The 18,396-nt window shown below is 28.1% G+C and overlaps 1 protein-coding gene across 2 annotated transcripts in view; it reads right to left on the minus strand.

The window, feature by feature from the left end:
• Window positions 1-18,396, minus strand: part of LOC145185989 (uncharacterized) — a 58,449-nt gene that overhangs the window by 36,654 nt on the left and 3,399 nt on the right. For both annotated transcript variants that reach the window (XM_090098434.1, XM_090098433.1), the window contains 30 exons: window positions 18,008-18,356; window positions 17,343-17,546; window positions 16,908-17,120; window positions 16,199-16,768; window positions 15,906-16,115; window positions 15,331-15,564; window positions 14,821-15,135; window positions 14,155-14,691; window positions 13,482-13,691; window positions 12,514-12,855; window positions 12,199-12,399; window positions 11,483-12,001; window positions 11,058-11,264; window positions 10,324-10,884; window positions 9,533-10,066; window positions 9,163-9,369; window positions 8,414-8,938; window positions 7,728-8,246; window positions 7,340-7,546; window positions 6,631-7,185; window positions 5,938-6,498; window positions 5,650-5,859; window positions 5,003-5,557; window positions 4,294-4,824; window positions 3,665-3,874; window positions 2,209-2,754; window positions 1,560-2,066; window positions 1,159-1,365; window positions 605-1,078; window positions 282-488 (listed from right to left, as the gene is read on the minus strand). In XM_090098434.1, the coding sequence (XP_089954560.1) occupies window positions 282-488; window positions 605-1,078; window positions 1,159-1,365; window positions 1,560-2,066; window positions 2,209-2,754; window positions 3,665-3,874; window positions 4,294-4,824; window positions 5,003-5,557; window positions 5,650-5,859; window positions 5,938-6,498; window positions 6,631-7,185; window positions 7,340-7,546; window positions 7,728-8,246; window positions 8,414-8,938; window positions 9,163-9,369; window positions 9,533-10,066; window positions 10,324-10,884; window positions 11,058-11,264; window positions 11,483-12,001; window positions 12,199-12,399; window positions 12,514-12,855; window positions 13,482-13,691; window positions 14,155-14,691; window positions 14,821-15,135; window positions 15,331-15,564; window positions 15,906-16,115; window positions 16,199-16,768; window positions 16,908-17,120; window positions 17,343-17,546; window positions 18,008-18,356 (11,227 nt within the window). The remainder of the gene's footprint in view (window positions 1-281; window positions 489-604; window positions 1,079-1,158; window positions 1,366-1,559; window positions 2,067-2,208; window positions 2,755-3,664; window positions 3,875-4,293; window positions 4,825-5,002; window positions 5,558-5,649; window positions 5,860-5,937; window positions 6,499-6,630; window positions 7,186-7,339; window positions 7,547-7,727; window positions 8,247-8,413; window positions 8,939-9,162; window positions 9,370-9,532; window positions 10,067-10,323; window positions 10,885-11,057; window positions 11,265-11,482; window positions 12,002-12,198; window positions 12,400-12,513; window positions 12,856-13,481; window positions 13,692-14,154; window positions 14,692-14,820; window positions 15,136-15,330; window positions 15,565-15,905; window positions 16,116-16,198; window positions 16,769-16,907; window positions 17,121-17,342; window positions 17,547-18,007; window positions 18,357-18,396) is intronic.

Consider the following 18,396-nt stretch of genomic DNA (forward strand, 5'->3'; position numbering starts at 1 on the left):
ATATATGACCTTAAAAGTATTAAAAGAAAATTATTACTGATTGCAAATCACAGCTCTTTATCAAAATAACAAACTTATTTTATATAATGTAAACTTGTTTACTCAATATAAAAGTCATAATTAACCAGTTCTACTGAGAGAAATTATAGCAAAAATTTGTATGACAAGCTATTATTCATAAGTTTAAATTATGTACAAAATAAGTTGTTTTGTACAATATGTAAAAAGAAAGTTAACACTTTATTTTCTCTTTACATATTTTGTAAAAAAGTTGAAATTACCACAAACTGAAAACTTTGCAATTCTTATTTTCTTTCCATTCAAACAATTTCTTAGGTTAAGATGACACTTTGTGGAGTAAGTTTGACTATCATCACCACATACAGGATTGTATTCATCAGGGCATGACATACATTTGCATACTGATTCATTGCCAAACAGCCTAGCACATGTACTTGGACTACTGCAAGTAAGTCTATCGCATTGATCTAAAAAAATCCAAACAAAAAAAATTTTTTTTTTCAGAATGAACATTGAATAACTTTACAAGAAAAATATTAAAAAATTAAGTTTTATAAAAACGTTTATCTAAGTATGCAATTACCTGTATTTTTAACAATAAATCCAAAAAGATTTGATACCATTAATACCAACTCTGATAATCCAATATCAATATATAGTAGTTTAACATTCCTTTCTTGTAAGAGCTTCAGCTGTTTCATATAATAATCTTTTCCAGATATACTAACATTTCCAGTTGAGAAAATAACAACTAGTTTATTCATCTTACTTGACTGATGAAATACTTTATTATTTACCATATCTAGAGCCTTATCGGTTCTTCTTTCTCCTCCAATTTTCTGTATGCTTGCTAGGTTATTGAGTATAGCATTTTTGTTTGTGCTGAGACCAGTTACCAATTCAGCATCAAGTCCAAAATTTATAATTGCTATTTCTGATGAAGAAGAATAAATGTTCACTTCATTTTTAATAAAATCTTTCACATCGTTTAGAGTTTGAGCTTGAACAGAACTAGAGGTGTCAATTAAATACACAATTGAGATTTTGGAAGCCAATTCTATAAAAAAAAATCACATAATCATAAATTTACTTCAAATTAGTAATAACCTTTTGTTGAAGAATAGGAGCAAAACTTACTGCAAGGAAGTGGAGCCACTACAGTAATTGCTTGCCTTGTCTGACATGATGCTAACTGAAGGTGACATTTACTTGCATAAGTCAGACCATCACTACCACATACTGAGTCATATTCTGAATTACATTGTTTACATACGCATTGGGCAAAACCATTTACACTTCTTATACAAATTGAATTTGTATGACAACGAATTTTAAAGCATGGATCTATAAGATAAAAGCAAGAGGTTTTTAACAAAAAGTCTTGATTAAAAAGGCCATAAATTAAGTAATGATATTAACAATTAACATTAGTATTTTTTTTTGATAATTTTATCAGTGACTTTAAATCATTAATTTGGGTTCATTTATTCATTTAAGTCAATAAATGTTAAATTCATTTATCAATTAATTGGCTGAACCTGGAACTAGCTGTGTCACCATTTCATCAGGAATAGCTTCAGTTACATCTGTTATCACACTTAAACCTTTTTCTTTTAAACCATTTATTTCTTCTATTGATTTAGGTTTGCTTCCAAGGAAAATTGATATTGAATTGATACCCTCATCCTGCATTTCTTTAATAGTTTTAGTGACATCAACTGAATATACTTGATCAATGAAAATCATTACATTTTTTGCAGAACTTGAATATTTTAATATGTCTTTTGCTTTAAAGAGGGCCCTTATAAAGTTGTTTTCTTTAGACCATTTATATTTCTCAATCTTTTTTGCAAGAAACTGTTTATCTGCTGTCAGAGAACTGATATATTCAATAGGATTGTACATAACTGCTCCAACTCTAACACTCTTATCAGATATTATGCTACGTTGTAGAAAATCAAGTAGCAATGATTTTGCCTTTTCAAAATTGCTGCTGTCTTGAATGTCAAAAACAAACACAGTATCTGTTTCAGAAATGGGTAGAGCTAAAAAAAAGATTTCGTTTCAGAAAAGGGTTAAAAAATATATGTAGTAATAAGATAAGTTATATTAACAAATAGTCAAAATACAACAATTTTAAAAACATAATAAACTCACAATTCATACTCAATATATCTTCAACTTTACCTGTCGACTTAGCAATAGCAGTACTGATCTTTGAAATTTGCTCATCAATGTTCAATTCATCTTCTATAAAAGCAGTGTAACTATCATCTGTTGACAATGATAGAAGTTCATCTTTTCTAAAACTATTTCCAATTCCAACAACAATGAATTTTGAATTGATGTTTTTAAATTTTTGTACAACAGATTGTATTTTTTCTGACTCAACATTGTTACTGCTGCTTGCTGTAATTAGGATTATGATCTTAACTGCATTTGTGCGGAACAAGACATCTTCTAGCTTTTTAAAAGCTTCAGAAAGATTTGGATTCTTTAATGACAGATGAACTTTTTTAAGGGCATCTAAAACATATTGCTCTGAGGTACCTTGAGGTAAAGTTAGCAATACATTGGCTTCATCTGAAAAAGTAATAACTCCAATTCGAGATCCATTAAAACTGATGTTGAATGCAGGTAGTTGTTTGCGAATGAATTCTTTTATTTGACTTACACTTAGCATCTGGATTGATACATCAATAATGTACAAAATATCAAATTGGCCTTTTATCTCTAAAACATATTTTTATATTCATCTCAATTACACAAATCTCATTTACAGAAATTGATTTTTTGTTTGAGTTAATTAAAATGTAATCTTGATTGTATACAAAAAATTTACAAAATTTACAATTTAAAAAATTAACTGAGAACTTAACAGAGTGGTTAATTACAGTGAAATCAAGTCTCATGATTCAAAATGATAAAAATTTTATTTTTGCAGCTCTATGCAATATAAAGTCCATAAAGATTTACCATGGGTAGGGGAGAGTAGGGAGAAGTAGCTGGTTTTAACAACTCAAAGATCATAAAAATAAAATAAATCTCTGTGATAGTACACTTTAAAATGTTTTGCTTTTATATGACATTTTGATACAAAAATGTGATAAATTTCAATTGAAATAAAAGCATCTTTATCACCCTCATTTTTATGACCCATTTCACTATGGGGTAAGATATTTTTAAAATTGAAAACATAAATTTGCAATCTGAATATAAAATATTATAATTACTTAAATGTGATATTTTAAAATATATTTTGATGTTGCATATGCATAAATGTTTTTTATAACGAAATTTCACCTGCATATAATTTTTGAAAAGCTTACAATCAAATCCAGAAACTCTTAGAAAAAAACCATGAAGTATTGTTTAGTTTTGAAAACATTTTTTTTCTTCTATAATTTTAACTTAAGGGAGAGAATTCACTACTCCCCACTGAACACTACACCCAACTATTTCAAGGGTTTTCAATACCACTATATTTTCAACTCACAATAAAGCAGCTAGAGTTGTAAGGTTAATTTTATCAGTAAGTAGTAATTCTATCAAAAATAAAATCTAAAATATATTTATTATTAAAATAATCAACAAATAATAGAAATAATTGAAAATATTAAAAACAAAGCATATTAAAATGTACCACATGGCTTCCTTGAGACCAAAAATACATCTAAATTTCTAAAGCATGACTTTTTTTTAATTAAACACTCATTTGCTTCAGTTACATCATCTGATCCACAAACAAAACCAGAGGACTGAATGTCTGAGCATATTGGGCACACACATTCATACCCATCAATATTGTCCATGCAAACCTTGTTATTTTCACATGAAGTTGCATTACAAAATTCTAAAAACATAATCACTTTGTACTAATATTAGACTTTAATAACAACCTTTTTTTCTTGAAATAATTTTTTTTTCAACAATCTATTACTATAACTGCAGTTACAACTATAAAGCTTTAATACACTTTATACTACAATTACAGTTTTGAGTGAATGGTCTTCTCTGAAAAAGTGCACTCAAAAAACACCAAATGAAAAGATAATTTCAAAAAAAAAAAAAAAAATCAGATTTTCTGATTGCTTAAACTAATCTTTTTCAAGATCGCTGTTTCAGTTTTATTTTTATGATTTTTATAAACTAAATATGCACAATTTTTATCAAGATACATATATCTACTTATATCTACTTATAACACATTACTTATATCATATATGCAAAAATATACTTGGCTAAAAATTAAAAAAAAAATTCAGTAGGTACCTTTAGTCAGAACATCTGCTACACTAAATTTTTTACTTCTCGGTGACGTATTCATAATTTCATTTGTATGGAAAGCATTTTTCTTGTTACCGGCAACTTCAATAAGATAATCTTTAGAAATGCTTCCAACTCCAATAGCCAAAATTGAGATTCCGTTTTCTTGAAGTGACTTATATTCTTGGATTACATTATTATCATAGTTATTTGAGAGAAATATAATTAAAGATTTTTTTGAATGATCTCTTCCGCCTTGTGATTGGGAAAAGAACTCTGCTACTAGTGCATTAGATGTTTTTAGGAATTCATTTTTTATATTGATGAAATATAGCATCTTCTCAATATCATCAGCTGATGTTAAAGGCTGCAAAACTTTATTTTCCTTGTTGTAAGCAATTATTCCAACTTTTAACGATGTACTTCTTTTTAAGCTTAACATGATTTCACTTGTAATTCGAAGTTGCTGATTAAAATCATGAATATTTTTGTTTGAATAGTCAAAAACAAAACCAATATCATGTGCCTCTTTTACAGCTGGTTGTTAAAAAAAAATTGAAGGAAAGATGTTTTTAATTCCAACTTGCAATTCAAAAAAATTCTATGCTCTGAATTATTTATATTGATATAAATGATTTTTCAATTTGATTTTAACTGAAAAAATTTGTAAATTTGATAATAAAGTTTATATTTAAATTAACTGATAGAAACTTACCTGACATTTGAGCAACATTTTGTGTAATAAATGTAAACAACTCTGGAATTTCCTTTTCATTTGAAATAAACTGAATTAAAGAAGGATCTTTGTATATAAAGTTCACATGATCTTTGTTAAAATTATCACCAATACCAATGAAGGAAACTTCTGTACTCTCTAATTTCCTCAGCAGTTTAACTTCTTCCTCCATGTTCCTCTCATTATCATTTATAAATGGAGATCCTGAAAAGATAACAATATGATGCGGCATGTTTAACTTAAGTGGCATACCTATAGCTTGCCTCAAAAAGCTGAATGCATCAGTAAAATTTCGATCTGCAATGCCTCTTTGAATATTTGACAAAATTGAATGGATTTCTTCTCTTGAACTAATACCAATAAAAGCATGAGCTGTATCAGACCATCCAGATAAAACAAAACTTACAACCAATCCACTCTTTGAGTTTGACAACAAAATGGCTCGAATTAAATCTTTCACATCATTTAAGTTTTGGTATGACATTGATTGGGATACATCCAGTACAAAAACAAGATGAACTCTTTTTCCAACCTCTGTAACAAGAATATATATTTTTTTAACATCACTTTTTTTTTACATTTGCTGATATTCAAAAGCCATTAAGTAAACGAATTTCTATACATACCACAAGCGTTTTTTTTTATAACATAAATATCTATTTCATTCAGACAAGATAACCGTTTAAGAAAACATCCACTGGCATATGAAAGACCATTGTTGCCACAAACAGGTTTATATGATTTGTCACACACAGGACATAAGCATGTGGCTAAACCATCTATTTTAGCTTGACAATATGAGTATTTAGCTTTGCAAATGAAGTTCCAACAAGGGTCTAAATTAGGAAAAATTACAAAAGTTAGAAACTAATTTCAATTTAGTTAAAAGTATAATATTTTAAACAAAAATTGACCTTTATCCCATATTTCTGAAACAGCATAAACAATTTGGGAATTAAAAGGGGTTTTGCTAGTTAGGGTAAGAATATCATCTTCTCTTTTAACCAAACCCAAGAATGTGTCTTTTGTAACTCCCCCAGCAGCTATAACAAAAATTTCTAGATCTTGATCAAGTAACTGCTTTGCCATATCTACATCTTCTTCCTTGGGTGCAATATTTGTAAAGACAACAATTCTTCTGCTATGATTACAAACTTTCTGTGAGACAAATTCATTGTATGCTATTAGCAATCCATTTTGAATACCAGTAAAAGAGCCCTCATTTGGCACTAAATCTAAACGATCAATGCTCTCAATTGCTTTTTTTATATTATACTGAGCAAGAGGCAAAGCTACAACACTATTCCTTTGATAAAGTACAATACCAATTTTGTTAATATCTTTAAAGGAGGTTATCATATACTTAATAATATTCTTTACAACAGCAAACACTTGAATGCTGTCAAGATGGTTTATGAATTTCATGTTTATAGGTCCAATTAAAAATACTATATCTTTCATAGTAACAATGTTTTCTAAAAATGATAAAACAGAAAAACTTGATAAAAACTCGTAAAACTTGTATTGTAAAAAATAAAAGAATATGTTTTTGTTACTTAAAAACATCTGAAAAGAAATTGAAAGAGGTAAGTAAACATAAAACTTACTAGTAACATTAGCAATCAAACCACTAAGTTCTGTTGATGTATATGCTGATTCTTGTATTGTCTGAAGATTTAATATATTAATTGGAAAATTATCAAAGTTATTGTTTACTGCACTACTTACACTTTTATCTGTTGTAATATAAATTATTTCCACTAAAGATTCTTTTATCTTTTCTTGCAGATTTTCATCTTTTAGTGTTTTAAGTTGATCTTTTCCACTAATTGTCATAATAAATATTTTTTTTGAAAACTGGCGAAACTTATTAGATTTAACTAACTCCAAACTTTTACTAAGAACATTTTGAAGATTTCTTTTTCCACTCCCTGCCTCCAGACTTGAAATAGAGCTTTCAACAGCAGCTCTACTTATTCCATCTACTGGTGCTACTTTAAGATCAATGTCTGCACCATACATGAGAACTCCAATATTAGTAGCAGGAAAGATTTTTGTTTGAATATCTGTATTCAGAAATGATTTAACCCGTTCAACTTCTTGTTTTGACACTCCAATTGATGTGTCAATTAAATACAAAATGTCAACAACATCAGAGCTAGCTGAAAATTATTTAAAAAAGTTTAAAGCTATATTCTTAACAGTAAAAAAAACGTTTCACAGAAAAATAAAAGTAATAACAAAGCAACAAAATAATTCAATACTTCTAAATAATATTATGAAGGAAATGTTTATAAAAAATAGTAAAAACTATACCACAAACATCAGAAGACATCAAAAAAATATCTTTGCCAGTTTTACATGCAAATTCTTTTAAATAACATTCACTGAGGAATGTCTGTCCATTACTTGCACACACAGGTGAAACAGTTTCAGAACAAGTTTTACAAACACATTCAGCCGAGTTATCAAGCCGATGAATACATGTAGAATATTTTGAACATCGAACCTTCTTGCAAGCATCTGGAAAAACAGTTAAAAAATTAATTATTTACAAACTTTTTGAAAATTGCATCATGCAAAATCTTACAAAAGCAATATAAAAGAAAAACTTGAAAAGACTTTGATGAATAACTTTAATTAATTTTCGAAATAATAAACAAACAATTTCAAATTTTGATTTAATTAATATAAGAAATGTCACCAGGTCTCATTAGATTAACATAGTTTTCATCAATATCATCTGTAACATCTAAAAGTTTAATTGCGGGGGAAGGAGAAAACTTTAATTCTGTATCAAGTGCATCTTTATCAACTCTGATAATGAAAACTTGTGTGTCAGAAAGTTTATCTAAAACTGATTCTAATGATTCTTTCATACTGCTTGAGATAAAGATTAACAGCATTTTTTCTCCATCAAACTTTGCACCATTTGCACTTGAAAATAGTACATCAGTTGCCAACTGAAGACCCGATATCAATGAAGAACCAAAAGTTGGATTTTGTATTGCTTTAATTGACTCTTTTGCAACTTCATTATTTTCATTTAAATTGAAAACAACTTTGCTCTGCTCCCCGTATAAAACTGCGCCAACTTTTGCATACATGTGATTGATAAAAAATGTATCAATGATTTTTATAGCAATTTTCTGCTGTGTTTGGAATACTGAACTACTTTTAGATGCAGCAAAAACAAACACCACATCAACCAAAAATGGTTTCACTTTAAAGAAAGAAAACAAAGTCTAAAAAGTAATTACTGAAAGCTTTTTGAAAAAACAAGTTTAAGTGTTGATGTTAAAATAGTAATACTTAAGAATGTAGCTTTTACATTTTGTGATTTTCTTTTAATCCACATTTCCTTCTAGCATTTAACTTTAAACTACATACCTAAACTACTTAAAACAGCATTTGATAACATTTCAAGTAAGTTTTTGTTAGACTTTGCCTCAATAATCTGATTGCTAGCAAAATCCTGAAGCCTTTCATTATCAATTTGATCATTTAATAGAACAAAAATTACTTTTACACCACTCATTTTAAGAGTATTTAATGCTTCAGTGGATGAAAGTGTTGGTTGAGAGCCTATTATTACAATCAAAACTTTTGTAGTGTTCAGAGATGTTGGAAGCACATTTCTGAGTGTAAATTCGATTGCAACATCAATATTAGAACTATCCTTTTGTTGTTTTAAAGCTTGATAAATCTTGTAAAATTTGCTTTGATCGTTTGTCAAACTAACAATTTCAAAAGCTTTTTGTGAATAACCAACAACAGCAACACGTCTTTCTTTTTGGTTTTTTAGAAAACTTGTAGTTTGAGATACAACCATTTTTGAAACTTCCAAAAGCTTTGCATTTGACATAGAATTAGAAATATCAATCAAGTAAGCCACATCAAAAGAGTTCTTGACATCTACATAAGTAAATAACAACAACAACTTATGAAACATTCTACTTAAAATATTTACAAGGAATGTAATGTTTATTTTTAATTAAACAAATATCAGAAAAAAATGTTTTAAAAACCCATTAAATTTTTTGCAAGAAACGATTTACATTCAGGAATGTATCCTATATTAACCCTATATTTGTAAAAACTTTTAAAAAACAGTTCTTTATTAAATAAGAAAGACTCACTGCATATATCATAATGAGCAAGTGCTATATTTCTTTTTTGTGTACAGGAATCTGATTTCAGCCGGCAAAAACTGGAATAGCTTTTCCCATTATCACCACAAACTGGTTCTGAAATATCCTCACAAACAGGGCACATGCAAGTTGCTGTACGGTCAGCCATAACAAAGCATGTTGAGTAGAAATCACAAGAGATATCAACACAGGGATCTAAATATATTATTTCAATTTATAAATATATTATTTTTTATAAATATATTATTTATATTTATAAATATATTATTTATATTTTAAAAAATCTTTAAAAAAAAGTCTAAAATAAATGATGAGAAATTTTAATTCAAAATTTTAAACAATAGTAAAAAAAAAAAACCTGAATAGATTAATTGAGGTATATTTTGAAACTCCTTTGAAAAATCTCCTAAAACATCAACCAATAGTGTGACTTTAGGATCAAGTTGCTTACGCAGAGCAACTTCACTCATTTTATCAATAAGCCCCATTACAACAACCTTCCTGGTCTCTGCTAAATGATTTAAAAAGTTTATAATTTCACTGGTTTGTATTCCATTAATAAAAAATACCACAGTAACTTTGGTGCGATCTGAATGGTGGGTTGTTTTTAAATAACTGCTTACAGAAGTAGCATATTGTAAAATGTCATTTTGACTCTTTGGAGTAGGTATAGGAAACTCTGTTAACTGGTTAATCAATTTATAACGACTGGCTTTATCAGCTTTTTCCCAATCAAGAAAATGATTTTCAAAGGACATGATAGCAACATGAGAGCTTCCGAATAAACTCGGATAATTTATTATAAAGTTTATCCCCATTTTGCGCAACAGCAGAGTATCAGTATTTTTAGTAGGTAGAAACACGATGAGTGTATCTCTTTCAAGCAATGTTACTAAAACAAACAACACATTATTTACTTACAAGTTAAGAGTATTTACAACAGCAAGCTGCTCTTTTTTGTTTAAATCATTTTAAACTGCAGCAAAACCTTTTCCCAAAAATATTTTGAACAGCATTCAAAATAAACTTAAAGAAAGAGCTTTTGAGGATTTTTTTTAAGGATGTTGATTAAGAGTTTAATAAATTTAGATACTCAAAAAAATTAATTGAAATTTAAAAAGATGATGAAATTAGTGTTTTAGTGCTTACCAGCAGCATACCCTGCAGCTTTGGAAATAATATGTGTTGTTTCTGGAAACTTAAGAGAACTATCAAGACCAATAAAATAATCAGGATAAGTTGCTAAAGATTTAAAATTATAGTTGATATTATCACCAACAGTAATAACAACCATCTCCACATATTTCTTTTGAAGTTCATGTATTACATCTAATGATTCAGTAATTATGCTGTTACTTGCATCTCCAGCCAAGATACTTACAATCAACCTTCCAACATATTCTCTTCTATTCTTTCCAAATAACTCAGTTTGAATAGAGAGCAAACCAGAAACAAGGTTTAACTGACCTGAAACTTTTTGCATTTTTTCAATAGCTCTAATTAATTTTTCTAGTGATACTCCTTCATTTAAACCAATTTCAATTTTAGAATTACTTCCAACATTGACAACAGAAACACGTGATTTTGTATTTAACCATGGGAAATTAACCAAAATGTTTTTAACAAACTTAACTATATCAAACCATGTGGATTCAGTTATCTTAGCAGAGCTATCCAGCAAGAATACAATATCCAAATGAGCATTAAAAGCTAAAAATATTAATGTATTGTTAAACTACTTACAGGATTTAAGTTTACTGTACATCATCTCATAAATTATCTCATCTAGATCATCATTACATGTAGATCACTTCATTCTCTCATACAAACAACTTTAACTTAATCAAATTTATATACAAAAAAAAAAGTATAATTAGCCTTACTACAAGCTCCATTTTTAACAGTTGAGATTGGTTCACTTTTTTTGCAAGAAAACTTTTTCAGCTCGCATTCATTTCCAAAAGTATGCCCATTGCTTGCACAGACAGGCTCAAATGCACTTTCACAGACTGGGCATAAGCATTCATAGTTTCCATCCTTCTTTTCAGAGCATAATGAATATTTTGAACAAGGTTTTGTAGCACATGCATCTGTAAATAGAGATAACGAACTTAAAATAAGGAAAGTGTTATGAATTTAATTTAAGATGGTGAAAAGTTAAATAGTTAAAAACTCTAAAACCAAATTCTCAAGGATTTTTTTTCAGAGTTTTGGCTCAAGAAATTTGGCTCAAGAATTCAAACAAAGATTTAACCAATACTAAGGCTCAGCAAATTCTAATATTTTATAAACTCAATGCAAAACTTACATGGGTAGGCTATGTCAATTTTTTTTTTATCTCCTGAATCTTCATATTGAACTTTAGCTAAATGATCATTTATAGTCAATAATATGCTAAGATCAACATCATTTCCAATTCCAATAACAGAAACACTAATTCCATATCTAAATAAGTTCTCTAATAAAATCTTTGTAGAAAAATCAGGGGTTTGGTCAGTAATGAATACAACTTTTCTATGAACTGCACTTACAACAGTGTCAACTTTAAAAGCATTAGTAATAAAATCAAATACACTTTGCATTTCATTTCCATCTGAAACAAGCTTTTTAAACTTTAAACTAGAGATGATATTTTTCAGTTTTGAAGTACTTTTTATTATTTCCTCAGCAGGAAAGTCTCCGTATTTAAAAAGTCCAATTGAAGTGAATTCAGGGGGACTATCTGAAATTATCTGTTCTGTGATAAGCTTAGCTCGATCCTCAAATTGATCTTTACTTGGTCCAGCAAGTCCAAATCCAATTAAAATTTCATGTGGTTTTCTTATTGCTAAAAAGATATGCAGATAAAAATGATTACAATAACACAAGTCCACAAAATGTTGGTGGTGTCTACAATTCCAGAAACATTGAAAAAAAAAGAATTTAAAATATTTTTAAAAAATAAATACTAATTATTTTCAAAAAAAATAAATAATTACAAGTTTTTAGGAAAAAATGTAAGTGTCTCATTAGACATAGACATACCAACATTTACTGCCTTAGCTTCAAGCAATGCACTAACAGAAGTCAAAGGTTCATTTTGATCAATAAAAAATAAGTTGGTTTTTTCATTAAACAAATTTTTAATGAAACTGTTTTCAGATAATGTAGCCAAGTACACATTTGCCATTTCTTGAAGATCAGTAAAAATTCTTTTCAAATCCGCTGCATCGCTATCAATAGGACCTACCAAAAAATTATTTCAATAAAAATCCGCTTCAAATTCTTAAAATAAATTTAAACATAATGTTTGGTTTTTAAATGAAATTAAAAAAGAAAAAGTGGATTCATTTGAGTCACCTTTAGCAAGAATCACCACAGTGGATGGTATCTTGTTTTGACCACTTAGTTGAGAATTCAATAATTCGGAAACTTTTGTTAAAACTCTGTCAAGCCTTGACGCACCATTATCAATGGCAATTAAATCTACAAAACTCATTAAGTCAGATTTTACAACAGAGTCCTTTAAAAGTATATTGGGTCTGTTACTAAATGATAATAACCACCCATGCATTTCAGTTAAACTGAATGTGAACTCATTGATAACTGCTTTGGCATAAGTTTTAAGTATAACCATTGACTCTTCATCAACTTCTAAAGAGTTTTCTACTATAACATATAGATTTGATTTTTCGTTGATTCCTAAAAATAATTTTTTCATGCAAAACATACAACTTTTAATCAACTAAATCAAGTAAATTTTAATAAAAGATTGATTTATAAAATCCTTTTGATAAGTATAATAAGTGCAATTAGTATAATTGGTGTAATCAGTATAGTTAGTATAATCAGTATAATTAGTGCAATCAGTCTAATTAGTATAATTATTGTAATTAGTATAATTAGTGTAATCAGTATAATTAGTATAGTTAGTATAATTAGTGTATTAGTACAATTAGTATAATTAACATAACTTGTGCAACTGTTGTAATTAATATTACAATTAGTATGATTTTAACTAGCATAAATAGAGTAATAAAATTAATGAATATTATCATTGTCATTATAACTAGCATAATTAACATAAATATTGTGTTGCTGCTTGGTAACTTCCAATTACCAAAAATACATATTTGAAAAAAATATATTTTGAAGAAAGATTTTTTTTAACACCAAGACAAAACAAAGTCAAGCACAAAAATATACTTGATACTAAAGAGAGAGTATTTTAACAGCAACACAACAAAAATGTTGACCACAAAAAGTGCTAAGATTTAATTAAAAGTAAAATAATAACTTATTAAAATTTAGAAAGTTAGAAAACATACCACAAGGTTGGTTCTTGATAACTGAGATTTCATACTGCTTCTTGCAGCTTGCAGTCTCCATTGCACATTTATTTGGATAACTAATCCCATCACTGCCACATACTGGTTTGTACTCTATAGAACAATCTGTTTTGCATACACATTTTACTGAGTCTCTTCCTTCTGGGATACAAACTGCATAGTATTCACATTTAGTTGTAGTGCATTTATCTAAACAACAAACTAATTTTTAAAAATCAATACCATTTAATATTTTGCATTTCATTTGTATTTAACAATTCAATAATTATATTACACATACTTTGATAACCTTTTAGTTAAATATAAGAATACAAAAAATGTAAGAATATAAAGTTCTTTAAAAAGTAAAACAATTAGTTAATAATTTATGAGTGAATTGTTAATGAATTGTAATGATTTACTAATGATATATGAAGACAACAGGGGAAAAAACAGACATGTCACATTTTGCAACTTTTGAGTAATATGGATTTTAAAGCTTGAAAGATACTCCCATAGAATATAGTACTTTTAACTGCTCTTTATTGGTGATATATATATATATATATATATATATATATATATATATATATATATATATATATATATATATATATATATATATATATAATTAATAAGTCATAAAGTAAGAAAACCTATAAACAACTGTAACCTTTATGAAGATTTTCAAAAATTTGTTCAACAGTATTCTCAGTGGATAATAAATCCATCCCATTGTTATAAAGAATATTCAACCGTCGTTGTGCAGATTTGGGAATTTCTATCCTTTGGGTATTACTCATTCTTATCAAAACTACATCAACATTAAGAGAAAAAAGTTTGTCAAGTGAAACTTGATTTTCTAATAATCTTGCATCCTCATCAATAAATATCACTGCCACCTTGTAAATACCATTCCTAGCTTCATTTTCTACTTCAAACATCATATTCAATACAGTGAGTAGCATGTCAATCTTTGAACCAGCTTCAGGGAAAATAGCACTTTCTAAAGCTTTAATAGCAGTGTTTTGATCAACTGAATCCTCCAATAGTGTAACTTGATTAATTGTATTGCCATACGTGAGCAGCCCTACTCTATTTTCACTTTTAGAAATGGATAAACGCTTTAGAGTTTTTATAATAAGTTTTTTTTGCAGTTCATATTTTGCTGGTTGGTTTCCTCCAAGAGCAAAAATGATATCACTTGAATCTAAAAGTCAAATTTATTCAGAAAAAATTATGCAAAAATAATGTTGCTAAACTTTTTGTTTTCAAAAATAAATATGAAATGACTTTCCTTTGCACTTACAAGATAGTTTAGAGAGTAAGTAACACTTACGAGATAGTTTAAACTGAGGGTAAGCAACCATGCTAACCAATTCTTGTAAATTTTCAGAAGTAGACTCAATAATATTTCTGCTGCTTGCTTCTTTCAGCATCACATCTTTGACTCCCTCAGATAATTCTCCGAGAATTCCAATTTTGAGGAAAACTCCATTTAGTAAAAAATCTTTGTAAATTCTCAAAAGATCATTCATATCATTGGTATTGACTTTTGATGTGATGAGGACAACCTCTTTTGTATTTACATTTGATGGCAAGAAAATTTTTGATATAAAGTTTGGCAATCCAAGAAAACTATTTCTTTTACCACCTGAAATGTTAAGAAATTACTTACTACAATTATTTATAATAGTAATGAAGAAAGTTTTAAGTATATTCAAATTGTACTTAATAAATACATTAAAGTACATGTATCATAATTTATTAAATTACTTGTAGCATAAGTTAACTTAATAAGATTAGAAAGAAGTATTTAAACAAAACATGTCAAAAAACAAACTTTTACCACGAAATTCTATGTAATTAATTGACTCTAGCACCTTTTCAACATCACCACTAATATCTAATAAGGCTACAGCTTCACTTTCAAAAGTAACAAAAGAAATACGATTTCTGTTTGGAGCAATTTCATATGTACTAACAAAATTCTTTAGAAAAACTTTTAAAGTTTTGATTTTATTGGCATCTGAGTTTTCTGACACATCAACAAGAAACACTGTATCAACAGGTTTGAGTTGCTCTATATACGTAAATAAATATATATGCATATATATATAGATAAAACATTAATACTTTTGTATATGTAATAAGATAAATAGTAAAAATAGTAATAAAAATTACAAACTTCATTAATGTTACAGTAAATATTCACAAGCATAAAACTTATCTTATTACCTTTTGTAAATTTACATTTTTAGATAATGAAATATTTAAAATAAAAAGTATTCATAAACTCAAAAATTCGTAATTAGCTGATTTGTATTATTTAATAGGAAATTTGGTTTTAAACAACTTGTCAGGTCTTTTTCTAATTTTGAAAAACATGAATATAAATGGAATTTTTTTTTTTTTTTCACTTACTGCAATAGCCAGAAGTCAAAACTTTAAGTTCACTGGTCCGCATGCAACCTTCCCTTTTTAGCAAGCATTTATTGGCATATGAAACACCATTAGTCCCACATACTGGTTTAATAAATGATGGACAATTCATTGTACATTTGCATCTAATACTTGTAAAATCATTTGAGTCACAATCTTCGTTACTTTCACATTTTAAGTGGCGACATTTTTCTAAAATAACACATTTTTAACTATAATAAAAAACGAAGAGTAGATACAACACACAGCAAATATAAAAAAGTATTATAACATGCCTTTGATCAGAATGTCCATTAGTCTTGTAAATGATAGAAAGAAGTCTTTTGTTGATAAATTAGTGATTACATTTTTGGGATCACTTATAAGAAAATTAACATCTGCCAAGTTAATTTTATTAGTTGCAGAAATAAGTACAATGCATACACCCAATTGTTTAAGTTTATTTTTGGCCTCATCTAATCGCAACTTGTCACTTTCAATTAAATTATCTGCAAATAAAACTAAAAACTTCAGCGAATCAGGATCAGAAAAATAGAAGGACTTATCTGCTACCATATTTAAACTGTGAGCAATAGCTTCTCCAGTATGCAAAACATTTATATCATTTAGATAATTTCTTGCATGGGAAGTTGTGTAGTTATCATGCAAATTTTTGACAATAGATCCAGAATTGAAAAATTCCATTAACCCTAGCTTTACCAACTTATTAGCAATAGGTAGCTCAAAAGAATCAATAAACATGCTGACAAAGTGCTTTTGCTGTACAAAAATATCTTCTGAATCTTCACTGCTTGTCCCAAATGCAAACATGATGTCAAAATCAAACGGTTCTGTTGCTTTATAAACTAAATAAAACCTTTTAAATAAAACAACTAAAAAAATAAAATATCAAAAACCAATATAAAATGCTTCTACTGTAGCAAAGCTATATCTAATAATACTAAACCCATTCAAATTTTATTGCTACCTTTACAGGATACTTACTGCAAACTCCTTTTTTAACAATTGCTACATCTGTTTTCTTTTCACATGAATCCATTTTGAGGTGACAGTAATTATAATAAGTTTTTTTGTTTGATCCACACACTGGTTTAAATATATTTGAACACTTTGTTGGACATACACATATGGCAACTCCATTCTGTACTTCGCAATTAGAATATATGCTGCATTTTTTTTGGTAACATGGTCCAATTCCTAGTAACAAGAAATTTTTAAACAAATGTCCAAAGAGTGTTGCTTCATATTTTTGGTGCTAAATTCATTACAGCTTTTTTTTCATCTACCTTCACGATTTATCTTTTTTTCTCAAAACATCTATTTTTCAGTATACAGTTTATTTTTAAAACTAGTCTTTTTACTTAAAGTTAAAGGTATTACAGCCTAATATTTTTTAAAACTGTGTTAAAGAAAACTTACCACATGCTCCATATGACTTGAGTTGAATAATTGAATTGCTCAGACAAGCACTTCTTCTCATTTCACATTCACTAGAATAAGTTTTACCATTATCAGCACAAACAGGTAAAGATTCTGATGAACATATGGGACATACACATTTAAAATGGTCATCAAACACTTGACATGATCCATAGAATGGGCAACTAATACCAGCACAAACATCTGTAATAGTTGAAATTAGAATTTTTATGCGTGTTTCTGTAGTAATATTAAACTTAAAAATTTAATGTTTAATAAATTTCTTGTATAAAACATGTTTAGTTTTAATAAGATTACAAAGCTGAAATTTAATAACTAACTAGTCAAACAGATTAGTTAAATTTTTTTATAACTGGGAGTACAAATATCTAAATATATTTAAGCATTGAGATTCAATCTAGTAATCAAAAACTAGCAATAAGCTTGGATTGGGTTAGATTACAACTAAAGACTAGCAATAAACTTGGATTGGGATTGCAACTAAAAACTAGCAATAAGCTTGGATTAGGATTACAACTAAAAACTAGCAATAAGCTTGGATTGGGATTGCAACTAGAAACTAGCAATAAACTTGGATTGGGATTGCAAGTAAAAAAAGAAGCTCATTCTTTTAAGGAGAAAAAAATTGGAGAAGGACCAAGTACCTTTTTGAAAAAGACATTGTTGGAGTTCAAGTCTAAGATCCCCAAGAGGCTGACAATGAGCACATCTTCCACCACATTTAGCAGATAGCTTAGTGTAATTTTTGTTTTGAAAATCTTCTATTTTTATACCAGGAATGGAGGATAGAACTTCCCAACTTGTGTGGCGATGAACTTTTAGTCCAGTTCCAGTTATGTCAATCATAAAGGATCCTTTCCTGCATTCTGAATTAAGATTTGAAGAAAAACAATCTCCAGCGGTACCATATGCAACAGGATTGCCTTCCAAATTTGTCTCAGCAAATTTAAAATCATCTGTCACTACGGTTAATGTTTTTAAGTCAACTCTTATCTATAAAAAGAATAAATTAAACTTACATATAAACAAGTTT

Source organism: Hydra viridissima, unplaced genomic scaffold, assembly GCF_058129835.1.
Source record: "Hydra viridissima isolate aposymbiotic clone 2 unplaced genomic scaffold, HvirCarnegie_v1 scaffold_9, whole genome shotgun sequence".
NCBI classification, from domain to species: domain Eukaryota; kingdom Metazoa; phylum Cnidaria; class Hydrozoa; order Anthoathecata; family Hydridae; genus Hydra; species Hydra viridissima.